General features: G+C 36.6%; 1 protein-coding gene across 4 annotated transcripts in view; it reads left to right on the forward strand.

The window, feature by feature from the left end:
* The window catches only part of DMXL1 (Dmx like 1), a 122,792-nt gene that overhangs the window by 27,727 nt on the left and 80,812 nt on the right, over window positions 1-14,253 (forward strand). For all 4 annotated transcript variants that reach the window (XR_015793851.1, XM_088130240.1, XM_088130238.1 and 1 more), the window contains exons 6-10: window positions 2,308-2,374; window positions 7,534-7,709; window positions 9,990-10,179; window positions 10,423-10,588; window positions 11,922-12,134. Coding sequence is in view for 3 of the 4 variants with exons in the window: in XM_088130240.1 (XP_087986366.1) it covers window positions 2,308-2,374; window positions 7,534-7,709; window positions 9,990-10,179; window positions 10,423-10,588; window positions 11,922-12,134 (812 nt within the window). In the remaining variant the exon portion in view is untranslated. The remainder of the gene's footprint in view (window positions 1-2,307; window positions 2,375-7,533; window positions 7,710-9,989; window positions 10,180-10,422; window positions 10,589-11,921; window positions 12,135-14,253) is intronic.

Raw genomic sequence — 14,253 nt, forward strand, 5'->3', positions numbered from 1 at the left:
TGCAAGCGCAGAGGGGTTGGGGGAGGGTGTGCGGGTGGGGAAGATTTACTCCAGCAACTTGCAATCCTCCCTGCTGGCTTCTCCTTTGACTTTTTGAGAAACTGGCATGGAAGGTTACAAATGGCAATCGTGATCACGGGGTGCTTGGCAACTGGTTGTAATTGTGAACAGGTTGCCAAGAACCTGGATGGCGATCATGTGACCGTGGGTGCTGGGACAGCTGGAACTCCAAAGACCGGTCGTAACCATTCAGTGTCGTCATAACTTTGAACAGTCACTAAACAAATGGTCCTAAGTCAAGGACTACCTGTATAACAATATAAGACATCAATTAGAAAGTTGGGGATGGGTAGGGAGGAAAGCAAAACCAGAGAAGAAATATTGACGCAACATACAGGAAAGGAAGGACAGGATAAAGAAGTTCAGCAAGTTACATAAGAAGTTATAGTAGGAAGCTCTCAACTTTCAAGGAAGAAGAGTATTTCGAAGTGTAGTTTGTAAGCAATAATAAAATGGCATCTGCTATTATCTCAGAGAAATGCTTACCTATGAATAACTGCAGTAGGGCATACTACCAATCTTGGCATACACAGCAGGATCTCACAATTTTTGTGATTGATTCAGGTCTCTAATAGTGAAAGCAGACAATCAGGTTTTGTACTGTTTAGGGCATTAATACATTGAAAGCAAAACCTTGAACCTGACTTGGTGGCTAACTGATAGCCAGTGCAGTCGCTCCAGTAGATATAAAGTATGCATAGCCAGGTACCCTCTCAGCCATATAAACACTACATTTGCAGCTTCCAGGCAAAAAAAGGTTATTACATAAATCTCATTATCATAATCTAAACATAAGACTACTAGTGTTTGAATCATGGTAACTGGCCTATCTGTCTCCAGCAAATGACAGAGTTGTTATACCAATCAAGGATGGTAATAGGCTCTTCTGACCACAAAGGTCATTCTAAGGACAGTAATGACTTTAAGAGCATCCCTAACTACAGTGTATATACCTCTTATTTCTGTGGCTGGGCAAACTCCATTCAGAGTGGGCATCATTCAACCAAAAGGCTTTCATCTTGTCAGGATTAAGTCTCAAGTTTCAGACTGCCTCTCCTCTGTTCACTAATGTTAGTTCAGAAAATGCACAGGCTATACCAATTCAGATATTATAAAGAAGTAGACCTGAGTGTCACCAGAATTTTGATAACCTTTATTTGCAAAACTCCTTACATTTGTGCCCTGATAGCTTCACATAAATATTAAAAACCATCAGAAACTAAGTAGTGTCCTCTGGCAACCCACAGTATAGCTGCAAAGATGCAGAGTTACAATTATCCAATGCTACTTTCTGAGGCTATCCTGGAAGTAGGAATTGGACCACTGTAGCATAATAGCCCCAACCTTTGACACATAGATATGGTCCAGGAGAATATAATGGCTAACTGTATCAGAAGCTGCTGAGAGATTAATAAGATCAACAGAGTGCACTTCCTCTGTGTCTTTCCTGTAGGAGGTCATTTATTATGTCAACCAAAGCTGATTCTGAACTGAGACTGAAGAGGGTTGAAATAATCTGTATCTTCCAAGAACATTTGCCAATGTATAAGACACTACTCTTAAGAACATTGTCTTTAAAAACTGCTGATATGTGACTGAGTGATAATTGGAATAATCCACTGATTACAGAGAGGGTATCTTCAGGATTGTGCAGGTCTTTACCTCCCTTATGGCTGGCAGCACTGCTGTATCACACAAAATGTGTTCAGCCTTCTCCAATTCCACTTAATACAGATAGTGCTTATTTAGCAACTGCCTTGTTTAGTTACTGTTTGCAGTTACAACAGTGATGAAAAAGTAACTTTGTGACCAATTCTCTCATTTATGATCTTCATGGGTCCATAAAGCAAAGGAAAAAGGAAAAGAGTCACTTTATATGAGATGGGTGGCTATATAAATACGATAAATAAATAAATAAATAAAAATTAAAAAACTGAAGATCATAAGCATAAGTTGTGATTTGATCAGTGATGCTCTCAAGATGAGTTAAAAGAGCATGTGGTAGGCTACATCACTAGTCAACCAAAGTTATCTTGTCTACATATTCAGGCATCCAAAAATGAAAGGAATTACTTCAAATTAGATTAATTGCATTTGGCACTTAAGTATGTACTATTCAGAAACACTATTTATGTTGACGGGAAAAGTGATTATATCCTTGAAGTGTCTCACAAATTTGTCACAACAAATTATTAAGCTTCTGAAGTCTCAATTAATTATGATTATGCTTCCCCCTTCCCTTTACAGAACTGCTTCTCAAGTTCATCTGATGATGTTTTCACCAGATGGAGAATTTTTTGCTACTGCAGGGAAGGTATGATACATCTTTATTTTTCATTTCAATTTATATCAATTTCTGCATAGAACATCAATATGTTTAATAATAGCAGTAATAATAATGGTATAATGCATTTTAGTATTAGTATGTTTAAAACTGTAGTTAGTAATAAATAACAGAACAAATAAATCAATTGAAGACCACAACAAATAATATATCTATAGTTGGAGGAGTATTGGATTTTAAACTTATTTAATAAACAGAAAAAAATTATACATACATAGAATAGTATTAAATTTATGATGTAACCTCAAAATTAATAATCATCATAATAATTAAAGAAACTACAGAAAGACTAGAAAAATATATGCTATAAACTGAACAATACTAGTAAATTTTACTATAGTGATTGAAAGTGTTCTTCCTTGTCCCTTTGTTAAAAATTTTAAAAAACTGAAACATTAACAGACAATACATGCATTTATATTGCAGATGTTTTACTTTATAATACAATAAAATATAAAAAATACACTGTATTAAAATAGAATCCATTCTCTTCAATGAACTAAACCTTAGTTACAAGTGCATATGAGAGTGTGATCAGTTACTGAAACTCTTTAAAATCTTTAAATACAATAGGAGCCTGAATCTTTTCCTTTTACAAGTTTGATCAACAATCTCAAGAATTATACAATTCATTTATTTATAAAGCTCAGTGATGTTTACAGGTAGTGCTCAGTTTATGACCACTCAGTTAGCAACCATTCGAAGTGGCGACATTGCTGAGCGAGTGGTACTTATGGCCGGTCTTTGAAATTCTGGCTGACCCAGCAGCACCATAGTCACATGATTGTGATCCAGGCACTCGACAACCAGCTTGCACTTATGACAGTTGCAGCATCCTGTGGTGATGTGATTGACATTTGTGACCTTCCCTGCTAGCTTCCCACAGGCAAAGTCAATGGGAAAGCTGACAAGGAAGGTCACAAGTTGCTGTAGTAAGTCACTCCCACTCCCACTGCTTTTTCTCCCGAGGAGACTGGCTATGGAGAACAAAATCCTGTGGATCTCATACTCTGTAGTGTGTGCACACCCACAGCACCACCCACCCGTACTGCATAGCACACACCAGTCCATGGTTGCGTGCTGTGGGAGCCACCTGCACACCTTCCTGCATCCTGCAGCAGTGAAGCCTGGCCCGGTCACGCTTGCATGGCGCCACAGCAGCCACCTGCGCACCCTCACACACCCTGCAGCAGCTAGCCCTGGCCTGGCCACGCACGGCACCGCAGCAGCCATTTACCCACCAGCCTGCTTATGAGCCACCCAGGACTTGCAGCTTCCTGCCAGCTTCCCCATCATTTTGCTTATTGGAAGCCGGCAGGATGTCACAGGAAGTCCTCGCTTAACAACCCATGATCCTCGCTTAATGACAGCAAGGGGGACTGGATGGAGACTGCAACCGCATTGCTTAGCAATGGAAATTCTGGTCCCAGTTACCGTCCTTAAGTGAAGACTACTTGTATAATAATTCCTTGTCGTTTTCCTTTAGAAAATAGGAATTTTGCTGAATCAGACTACAGGCTCTCTAAACTAGCATTCTGTTTTCACGTTGGCCAGGAAGATTATAATGGGAATCCCTCAAATAGAATACGAGCACAATAGATCCTTCATGTCTTCTTAGCAATCAGTATGAAAATACATATTATCTTTATTAGAAATAGTACATGTTGGCTTGCTTCCAGTTTGTGGCCTGTGTCAGACTCCTTCAAGCTTTGAACGAGGCATTTGATCTCAGATAACAAAATCCAGCATTAGAATTCCCTTCTCCTTCCTTCTCAGTCACTAAGAATGGTTGTTTTTAAGGTGCAAGGGAATAGGCAAGATGGAATTGAGGATCTTTGTAGTTTCCCATATATCTCTATGTCTGATAAAACTATCTGGAAACCTCTGAAACTATCTGAAGATCTCTAAATTTATTCCCTTCCCTTGTACATAATATAAATATCTCCCTCCCAACCCCAAAGCAAACTAGAAAGAGGGTCTTCCTGGTCCTGTCTCCTTTTGTCATTGGCAACATATTCAAAATTATTGGAGCGCTATAAGCAGAGTGTAGACTTTCTCTCCCAATGGCTAAAAGTTTCTTACATGTGATGGAAAAAGCACATTTATATGACTACTTAGTAGTCATATAAAAGCCTGTAATTATATGGAAACTGACATGTCCCAACCTCAAAACTGTTTTGATGTTACAGTATTATCTTAGATCTTGGAAAAAAGTAAGTTTTATATTCAACAAATAGCAAAATTAACTTGTTAAAATTATGTTATATAATCTCCCACTGCTCACCAAAATATATGATTTTAAGAAAAATCCATATTTGTTAATAGGTCAACTATTTAATACATTTTTTTTCCAAGTTTGCTTGGATTCAGGGTTATATTCTTGAAATAAATGTTTTCCATACAGAAGTCTAATAAACAGGTAGTCCTCGTTTAGCAACCACTTTTGGGATGGCAACTTCATTGCTAAGCAACACAGTTGCTAGCGAACATCACTAAGCAACAGACTTATGACATCACTTCCCATTTGGTTTTTAAGCAAATCACCGCAGGTAGTTAAGCAAGATATCACGTAACCGCAATTTGCAATTTTACTGCCGGGTTCTCCATTGACTCTGCTTGTCAGAAGCTGGCTTTGAAGCACGCAAATGGTGACCACATGACACTACGATGGTCGTAAATACCCACCAGTTGTGAAGCACCCAGTTGTCAATCATGTGACCATAGGGACACTGTGATGGTCATAAATGGATGCAAAGTTACTTTTTCAATGCTATCATAATTTCTAACGGTTGCTAAACAGGGCAGTCATTCAGTGAGATCTACCTGTACTCTATATATTAGTGTAGGCTGTATGGCTGGCATCAATGGAGCAGTGATGAGCTTTCAGGCTGAATTGCCATGGTCTAGTTTTCTTTTGTTCTGATGTTTCGCCTGCAGCTGTGGCTGGCATCTTTGGTAGCAGAGTGAGCTGCTTTGTAGTGTACCTCTTATTTCAGTTGCCTGTGAGCTGCCAAGAGGTATACCACAAAGCAGTTTCATTGTGCCTCTGAAGATGCCAGCTACAGCTGCTGTCAAAACGTCAGAACAAACAAAAATAGACCATGGCCATTCAGCCCGAAAGCTCTTCAACATAATACTCTGTTAATTGCAATTAATATTAAGGCACATTTATGTGATAATCATCAGTTTTTAGAGAAAATTATTTTCTATCAAATTGTCCTTGTCACAGGTTTAATTTAAGATAAAAGGCAGCTGCTATTTTTGGAGTGCTATTTAAAGAAGCACTTTTAACACTGAAGTGCTTAATCTAGTAAACATATTATCCTAACTATTTTATCTTCAAGCTTGGAGGTAGAGGTGAAATAAATCAAGTTTTGCTGTGCAATTTGAAGTGAGGACTTATATAAAATAGATGCATAAGATCGAAATACAGAGTAACAAAAATGGGACATTAAATTTGACCCAAGTGACTTCTGTCTGTTCATATTCCAGATACAAACATGAAGTGAGGTAGTTGGTCTCTTTCTCTCTGCTATGTGGGCATTACAGAGAGCTTAAGAAGGAAATGGTGATAGAAGAAGAGCCATCAGAGGTTCTTCTGAATGCTCATGGACAGAGAGCTCAGGAAAAGAACTGTACTTCCTCTCTTTCAAATAAATGCTTGCTGTCTTTGGAAAAAGGCAAAAGCAGTATGAGCCTTTTGCTGTGGGTGACCTTCCTCAAGGGTAATCAAAATGTGCAACCACTTCCGTCATCAAATCTTTCCTTCAATCATAGGTTTGAATTACAAGGTTCAAGGTTCATTTTTCCTTTATTCTTAGCCTGAGAGTTATTATTTCATTCTGCTGAAGTCATGGTAGCTATTAGGTGTCTTGTTTATTCAGGGTACTATGCTTGATACTTCAAGATATTTATTTGGCAAGTCTTTGATCATAGATATTAGTTTGTTCCATTTGTTCATTAAAATCTTTGTTCTTGTATTGTTCCTATGGGATAAGTCTTTGTCTGAGGAGGACAAGGAACTTCAAGAACTGAGTCTGACCAATTTCAAAATACTTGGTAGTAATATGCATGCTATCTTAGTTTTTTGGTGCTGTCACATGCCAAGGTACTGGTCTCAACCATTATTACAAGATTTGATTTTTCAACCGGTTATAACTAAATCTGTAACTTGAGTTTATGGATTTGAAATTTTTTTTAAAAGTGTTTTACTTTTGTAAATTTTAGAATAACTACAAAATCAATGTCTTTTTATTGAGAGTGGCAAATTCTCTGGCCAGAAGTGATCTTTTAGTACCTGAGACTATACCACCAAATTTCAGGGGCAATTCACAAAATCCTGCTGATGCATTTTCTCCAAATTTCTGACAGGAAACCAAAGAAATAAGGTATTTAAAATTTTTGCAAAGGCTAGAGTTTAGCACCAGAAATTTTTTAAAAAAAGAAAAAGATATCCTCAAAATTAATTTCAAAAATGGAGAAAAATGAGCCTTATGTATTTTGCTGATGTTTTATGTAAGTTGACCACTGAAAAGAATGGGGAAAACATATGATTCCTGAATTCAAAAGTCTGCATGCCTGTGTTTTATATCAGTGCCAGACTATTCTGAAAATAGTGAAAATAAAATCTTTTTTAAAAACGTTAAAATGTGTTTAATATAAGAAACTTCTCTTTTGGATTTATACTTGATGGTGTGATCAGCTTGGAATTCACATAATTACTAATGCAATGTTAATAGAAACTTACAAAACAATTGTTAAAGTAATTTGTTCATTTAAAATTTAGCATTCTTAGCATATCGAATATTAAGTTAACAGGTGTTGGTATTTGTATTTATTTTGAATCAAAGAAAAGCAAGTAGGCTACTTTGAGGCTCTTCTTTCAGATGTGTCCCATGCTGAAATCTTTACCATGATAACTTGCAAAGAGGCTTCAAAAGGTAGATCCAGAGGGAACAAAGCAGCTTTCTGAATAATTTGCCCAGGCCTAATACATGTTATAAAAATAATAGGTTGAAAAGTGATTTTATGACTATACGAAGTGGAAGAAAGATTTTTAGTAGAAACTACAGAAACTACTTATGATATATGGTATTTATTTGTTTGTTTGTTTATTTATTTTTATGCAGGATGATTGTCTTGTAAAGGTGTGGTATAACACTGATAGCTGGAAATCAGCAGTTGCATCACAAAGTACAACACCAGAAACCACCATGCAAGAACTGGGTTTCTCATTTATTTATCTGGTTCATCCTCGGTCGGTTGATGGTTTTTCATGGCGAAAGACAAGCAACTACATGCCACGGTGAGAATAGCTGCAAAGTAAATCACATTCAATCATTAAAAGTTGTGATTTCTTTATATCTTTATGCATATAGTTTATACATCATAACCTATGTTTCCTCTAAGATGTGAACATGTGCATGTGTACATTACTTATCAAACATGTGCACACAGGTGCACAGAATATTAAGTTATCCCAAAATAATAATAAATTTAAGCACCCTAAAACTCTGGGCTTGTGAAGAGGCCTGATCAGACCAGCTAGAGACATGTCAGGCACAACCCCAGAGCTTTCTGCACATGAAGAAGTGCCTTCCTCTAAAAAAAGTTTAATTAATTTCCTTTTTCCCTCCAAGAAAGGTTTAATCAAATCTGTTGAGTTTCAGGCCACACAAGATCCATGATCGTTGTTACCTTTATAAAAAATTTTTCCACACACTGCATGTCAGAAATTAGATGGAACATTGTAACCAATGTGATTTAATTAGACATATGTGATCAATTAATATTAAACTTATTTTTAATGCCATTATACTTTTCTTAGAGTTACCATACATAATTCTAATAGGCAGGCCTATTGATAATATTTGGAATTCGTGTCTTCGTTAGTATTGGAAATATAAGTTATCTTCAAATATAGAAGATAATCTTGGCTATAGTAAAAACAACATAAACTCACCATGTGTTCTCTTACAATGAAGGATTATTGTTTCAGTTATCTAAAATGTTCCGCCCTCTCAAAAGATACTTAGTAAGAAATAGTAGGTTGTTCATAATAAAAACAACAATCCCTCTTTCTGGCTCCTAGTTCTCAGCTCAGGAATCAGGTTTCCAGATTGTAGGAGACCTTAGGCTGATGCTTTTAAATGTTAGATCTTTCTGTAATAAGGGTGGTTTGATCCATGATTTGAACATGAATGAAAAGATAGACCTGGCATGTATTACCAAAACCTGGGTGATCAAGGAAGAGGGAGTGCCCCTGACTGAACTATGCCCATCTAGGTTGTAGAATATATCAGCTTTGATTTCAAGGTATATCAGGCAGAGGGGCAATCAGAAAACTTTGATGGTCACCAGAACTTCTGTTCTTAAGTGACCAGTTGTGAAATCTTATGTGTATGTCTGGACTGGAGGGACAAGTTGGGAATCATTGTACCAATCTGCCAACTCCACAGCAGTATCCCTACTTGAGCTGCTATAAAGATTTGGATGAGGAAGAACAGGTTGAAGCTCAATCCAAAGAAGACTCACTGTTCTGAAGCCAACTGATTCTAGGACTATTACAACTTTAGCTGTGTATGAGACTTTGCTCATCTCAAGGGAGCTAGCTCATAATTGGCGGGGCGGGAGGGAGAGGGGAGGCAATAATACTCTCAGCTCCTGCTAGACCAACAAGTGGAGACTTTGCCAGAAAGGGCCTTTGTCCAGCTTTGGCTGGTACAGTAGTTATGATCATTTCCACAGCAGAAAGTGCTGGTGGCAATTACGCCCTTTTTTTTCTTGTAATTGAACTGCAGTTTGCTCGCATGGGACTTGCTCTGAAGATATCTTGAAGCCTCAGGTGGTATACAATGTGGCAGCATTTGTACTGCCAGGAGTGTCTGAGTACTCTGACTTAACATCTGTACTATGGGAGCTGCACTGGTATCAGTTCATTTCTGGGTTTAGTTTAAATTTCTGGTAATACATGCCTTAGGACCTGTAAATCTGCAAAAACACTTGCTTTGAGTAGAATCTATCCACCCAAAGCATGTTAGTAGAAAGAATTAAAAGTCACCACCCTATAAAGCGATGTGGGTGGGAACCTGGAGACAACCTATTCCCTGCCAAAGCTCCTCTTCTGTGAAACCAGCTGCTATTAGTAGTGAGAACTGCATCCACAATATGAACCTTTAGAAACTGTTAAAAACCTGGTTATTCACACATGCATTGGAAACTAGTAAAGTATACATTAGATATCTAGAAGGTGTATGCACTATTATCTTTTTATGAATTCATTAAAATGCATGTTACTTTTTATAGATTGGGTTTTTTTTATTATTATTATTATTATACTTGAAGCTGCTTAGATTCTCCTGATTGAAATAGCATAAAAGTATCTGTAATAAGTAATAAAATAATAATAAAACCCTGCAATCCTGCATTACAAATCAATAGTGTTTCCAAGAATTCTTCAAGCATCTGTTGTCTAAAACAATTTGAAAATAAAGTATGTGATAGTGTAATAACACTGAATAGGATTCAAAAATCCTCTTTCTGAAGTTTATAATTTCTTTTTGCTTAACTTGGCTTTTTTTCCTAGTGGTGCTGTGTGTAATGTACTGCTGACATGCTGCAAAGATAATATATGCCGTCTCTGGGCAGAGACTCTGTTGCCTAATGATAGCCTCTTGTATGAAGGTGGATACAACCATTGGCCTGACCCAGTGAAATTAAATAATAACTTTAAGAGGAATGCTTCTAGCAAAGAAAGCATGAAAAATGCTTTAGAGGTAAGAAGTGAAGTCTACTAGATACTAGTAGTCGATACCTAGACTGACTGACTTGAATATTTACTTTGTAAATGAATATTTTTATTACGAAGTATATAATCTGTATTCTCTGGTTTTATAAAATAGCTGTCCAACCTATTTAAATGTAGTCAGAAAGTTCTGTTCAGAATTATACAGATTTGTAGAAAATAGTTTTCTGCATTTCATTATATCATATGAACAATATATTCCTGATCTCAACAGTTAAATTTAAGACCTTTTCGACGAGGAAGAAGAAGATCAATAGCACTTGCGCATACTGGATACTTGCCCCATCAGCAAGACCCTCATGTAGTTCATCGAAACACACCGTTGCAGTCAAATGCACTTTGCCACTTCCATATTGCTGCCAGCATCAATCCAGCCACAGGTGATAAAAAATAAGCAGACTTGTAGGATAAATGGGTGCAATTTAGATTTATCTCTTAAAGCACACTATACTATAATGTTTACAAATACTAAAACTGTGCTGAAAAGGGAATATAATTTTAGAGTTGTCAAACCATTCAAAATGTTGCTTTTAAAAGTCTCCCTCCAACTATACCAGTAGCTATTAATAGTATTTATGGTTGTATTTATTGTGAATTGTTTTTATGGTGATTTTATGAATGCTTTTAGTTTCATATATTTCAAGCTGCTTGAAGAGGAATAAATAAATATATATGTGGTTGTGGAGTCTTTGGGGTTCTCTGAGCTTGGTTCTTTTCTTGCAAACATTTCATTACCCGGCTAGGTAACATCTTCAGTGCTAAAATGGGATGGGGTTTGCTCTCTATTTATGTGCTGTGGCCTGCCTTGCCAGTGCTGGTGGGGGTGGGGGGGTTTGTTTTGCTCCTCTGGTAGTTCTTTGATTAGCATATGTTTCCTGCTTAGTTGTGTGCCTGGTGGTAACCTTTCCTGATGATTGCTGGTGATTGATTACTGGTGAGGCGATCTTCTGGTCTTTTGTCTCTTTTGAATAGTATGTAGATGCTGTTTATCTCAATGTGTCTGTTAATTGCTGCCTTGTCTGAATACCAGGCTTCCAAGAATTCTCTTGCATGTTTGGATGTAGCTTGGTCTAAAATGCTGGCAGTTTCCCAGTTAAAAGCACAACACATGGACAGACTCAACCATAGTTTTAACTGGGAAACTGTCAGCATTTTAGACCAAGGTATTATGGTCTAGATTGGTCTGAGATTAATTAGAATGATTAAAGCAAGTTGATCTAGTAAAAATCAGTAACCTCACCCAAAATGTGTAGATGTAAATAAATAAATAAATTTATTTTATTTTATATTTTGCTAAATACTAAATGAAATTATATATTTTCTTTAGGTTAGATTGATTGGCATAATTAGCCCCTTCCTACTCTACAGTTAAAAGCCCACTAGAACTTTGCACCAACAAATATCCGTAGCATTGTTAGTCCTAATGAATTTATTTAAAAAAAATTATTTGTTTTATGCAGCTATGTATGCTACTCATTTCTGGACAGTTTACCACATATTCTAGGCAGCTTTCTTCTGCTAAAAGATAGAAGGTGCTGGTAAAATTACATTATTGATTACTTATTTTGTATCTGCTGCTGGAAAAGAAGTTAAAATTATCTGTCCTGTAACCTCTGTATATGTCCCTTTCTAATATAACTAAAGTGGTCTGTCTAAAATATAAAAATAATTTAAATGTATGTTTTTGAACTGAATATATATTTTTGTTTGTAGACATTCCCTTGCTCCCTTCTATCATGTCTCTGAGTCTTAATGAAAATGAAGAAAAAAGTGGTCCTTTTGTAGTACACTGGCTAAATAATAAAGAGCTACATTTTACTCTATCAATGGAAGTTTTTTTACAACAGTTTAAACGAAATTTTGAGCATATTTCCACAGAAGCCAGCACAGAAGAATCTAATCAGATGATTTTCAGATCTGATGAAGGTAAAATGCATATTCTTATCTTCTCTCACTGTTTTCAAGTTGCCTGTTAATTTCCGTATAAACTAAAAATTAAAGTTCTGTGTGGGTTAACAAGTATTTATGGCCTTATCCAACAATCCTAACATTAAAAAAAGTTTCTAGTTATTACAAAAAAAAGTATATTTAAAAGACACTTCAGTTTGAAGATGCTTGTCCAAGATGAATAAAAGCATTTGCCTGATAGTTTCCATTCTGTATATTACCTTGAGCTGATTAGTGACAGCTAATCAATATTGATTTTACTGTTAGTTTTCCCTACAGGTTTGTTTTCTTTGACCTAATTGCTCCATCTTCCCTCAAAGCCATTTTACAGTACAATAGATCATGCATATTGACTATACCCACTTGGTTCTTTGCCTTTCCCCTTCTCTTTTCTGGCTGTCTGTTGTCTCTCCATAGAAACATGCACATCTGCTTCACTGCCTTGGTGGATGGCAATTACCTGCACATGGATAATAGAGACATGTGCTCAAAATCGTTGAGGGACAGTATTAATAATTGTGCTGCTGCTACTGATCTGATGTAAAGATAGAGCAGGAATTACTAGTAGTAGCCATTTTCTTGGATTCTAACACAGTGTATGTTCTGTTCTCCTCTCCTTTTGGGGGGCAGAGGGAACACAGAATATAAAGCAGCCACTTGATTTTTTTTTTTTTTTTTTTTGGTGGTGATGATTTATTTTGAAGGAGGTAGCTGTGCACATTTTCCCCTGCTTCATAAAGGAACCACAAGAATGTCCAGTAGGAAAGTAATATTTTAGCCTTTGCTCTCATGAGAGTTGAACTTGAGAGGGCAGAGACCTGGATAAGAGTGCAGTCTTTTTGAAAAATTAATTCTTAAATTTGGTGGGCAAGAGTAGCGTGGGTTGCAAAAAGTACAGCTTCTGGGACTCATGTAACCCACCAATATTCCTTGGTGGAATACAGAGGAGTCTGCAGAATGAAAGCAAATATTTAGGAGCTTTCTTTTGTATTTGGGGAAGGTTTAAGGGGTTAAATAGGTTCCTTAAGTCTTCTAAATGTTCTTGGAAAAATGCTTCTTAAGCCTTTAAGTTGTAAGCATCTTATTCCTTAAAATTTCTGATTCCGTCCTCCCAGAATGGGTCTTGTCTTTTCCCTATTTTGGGTTTCACCCTTGAGCCACTGGAAGTTGCATACCCCTTACTTAATAGATTGAGTGTACATATTTATTGGATCTGTGTATATATCCTTTGAAGGAGGTGCTTTCTACCTCACAAGAGTGTATATGAAGTACCTCTCTTGTCATTAAAACAGCCACATCTTTTTCCCAAGCTTGTGCAGCTGTTTTTTCCAAGTGCCAACAATATTATTTGGCAGATCATTTCCTCCAATATAGACCTGGGTAATCATTAAGATCATTAGTAGAGGCACTGCTGTTTGTGCTGCAGTTTGTAGATTGCCATTTCTTGGTAACTCGGAGGACCTTTTCTGTTGTAGAGCTACTGTATGAAATGTTCTCCCTGCTGGCATCCCAGGGATGCCAACCTTGGTAGGTTTTAGATTCCTCCTAAATAACTTAGTCTCAAGAAAACTTAATGGACATATCCATAAAATCACCAGTAGCTGAGAAACTAGAGATATTTTAAAATTTATTCTTCATCTACACCTTTCTTTAAATGGTATTCTGCATGAATGACTTTTATCTCATCTTGTTTTTAAAGTATTTATTTAAATTTCATGTACACAATTCTAAATGTCATTTATCATGGTGAGTAATATAGAAACTGATATATTAATAGCAATTACTATTACTTAGCAGCAAGTACTGTTCTGAGAATGATGGTTGAGAGCATACCTCAGACTGGGTTGCAACTATCTCAAGTGCATGGATTTTAATTTGCCTTAATAAACACTGTATGAATCTGTTTATTTTGGTAATTGCTAAACTGTAGTATATTCTGTGTGTATTAATACAGGCATTTTGTAACCAATGAAATTATTTTGGAGCTGTCTTTGTCTCTGTTCACCTACCTGTGCCATGTTACTATTGACTCTGATTAGTAGATTTTGAGACAAGCAAAGACAAAGCAAAACTGACACACAAAAAATCTGGCTATGAT

The sequence above is a fragment of the Python bivittatus genome, unplaced genomic scaffold, assembly GCF_059951505.1.
Source record: "Python bivittatus isolate LINGU-HERP-01145 unplaced genomic scaffold, Pbiv_v1 ctg000850_np1212, whole genome shotgun sequence".
In the NCBI taxonomy this organism is placed as follows: domain Eukaryota; kingdom Metazoa; phylum Chordata; class Lepidosauria; order Squamata; family Pythonidae; genus Python; species Python bivittatus.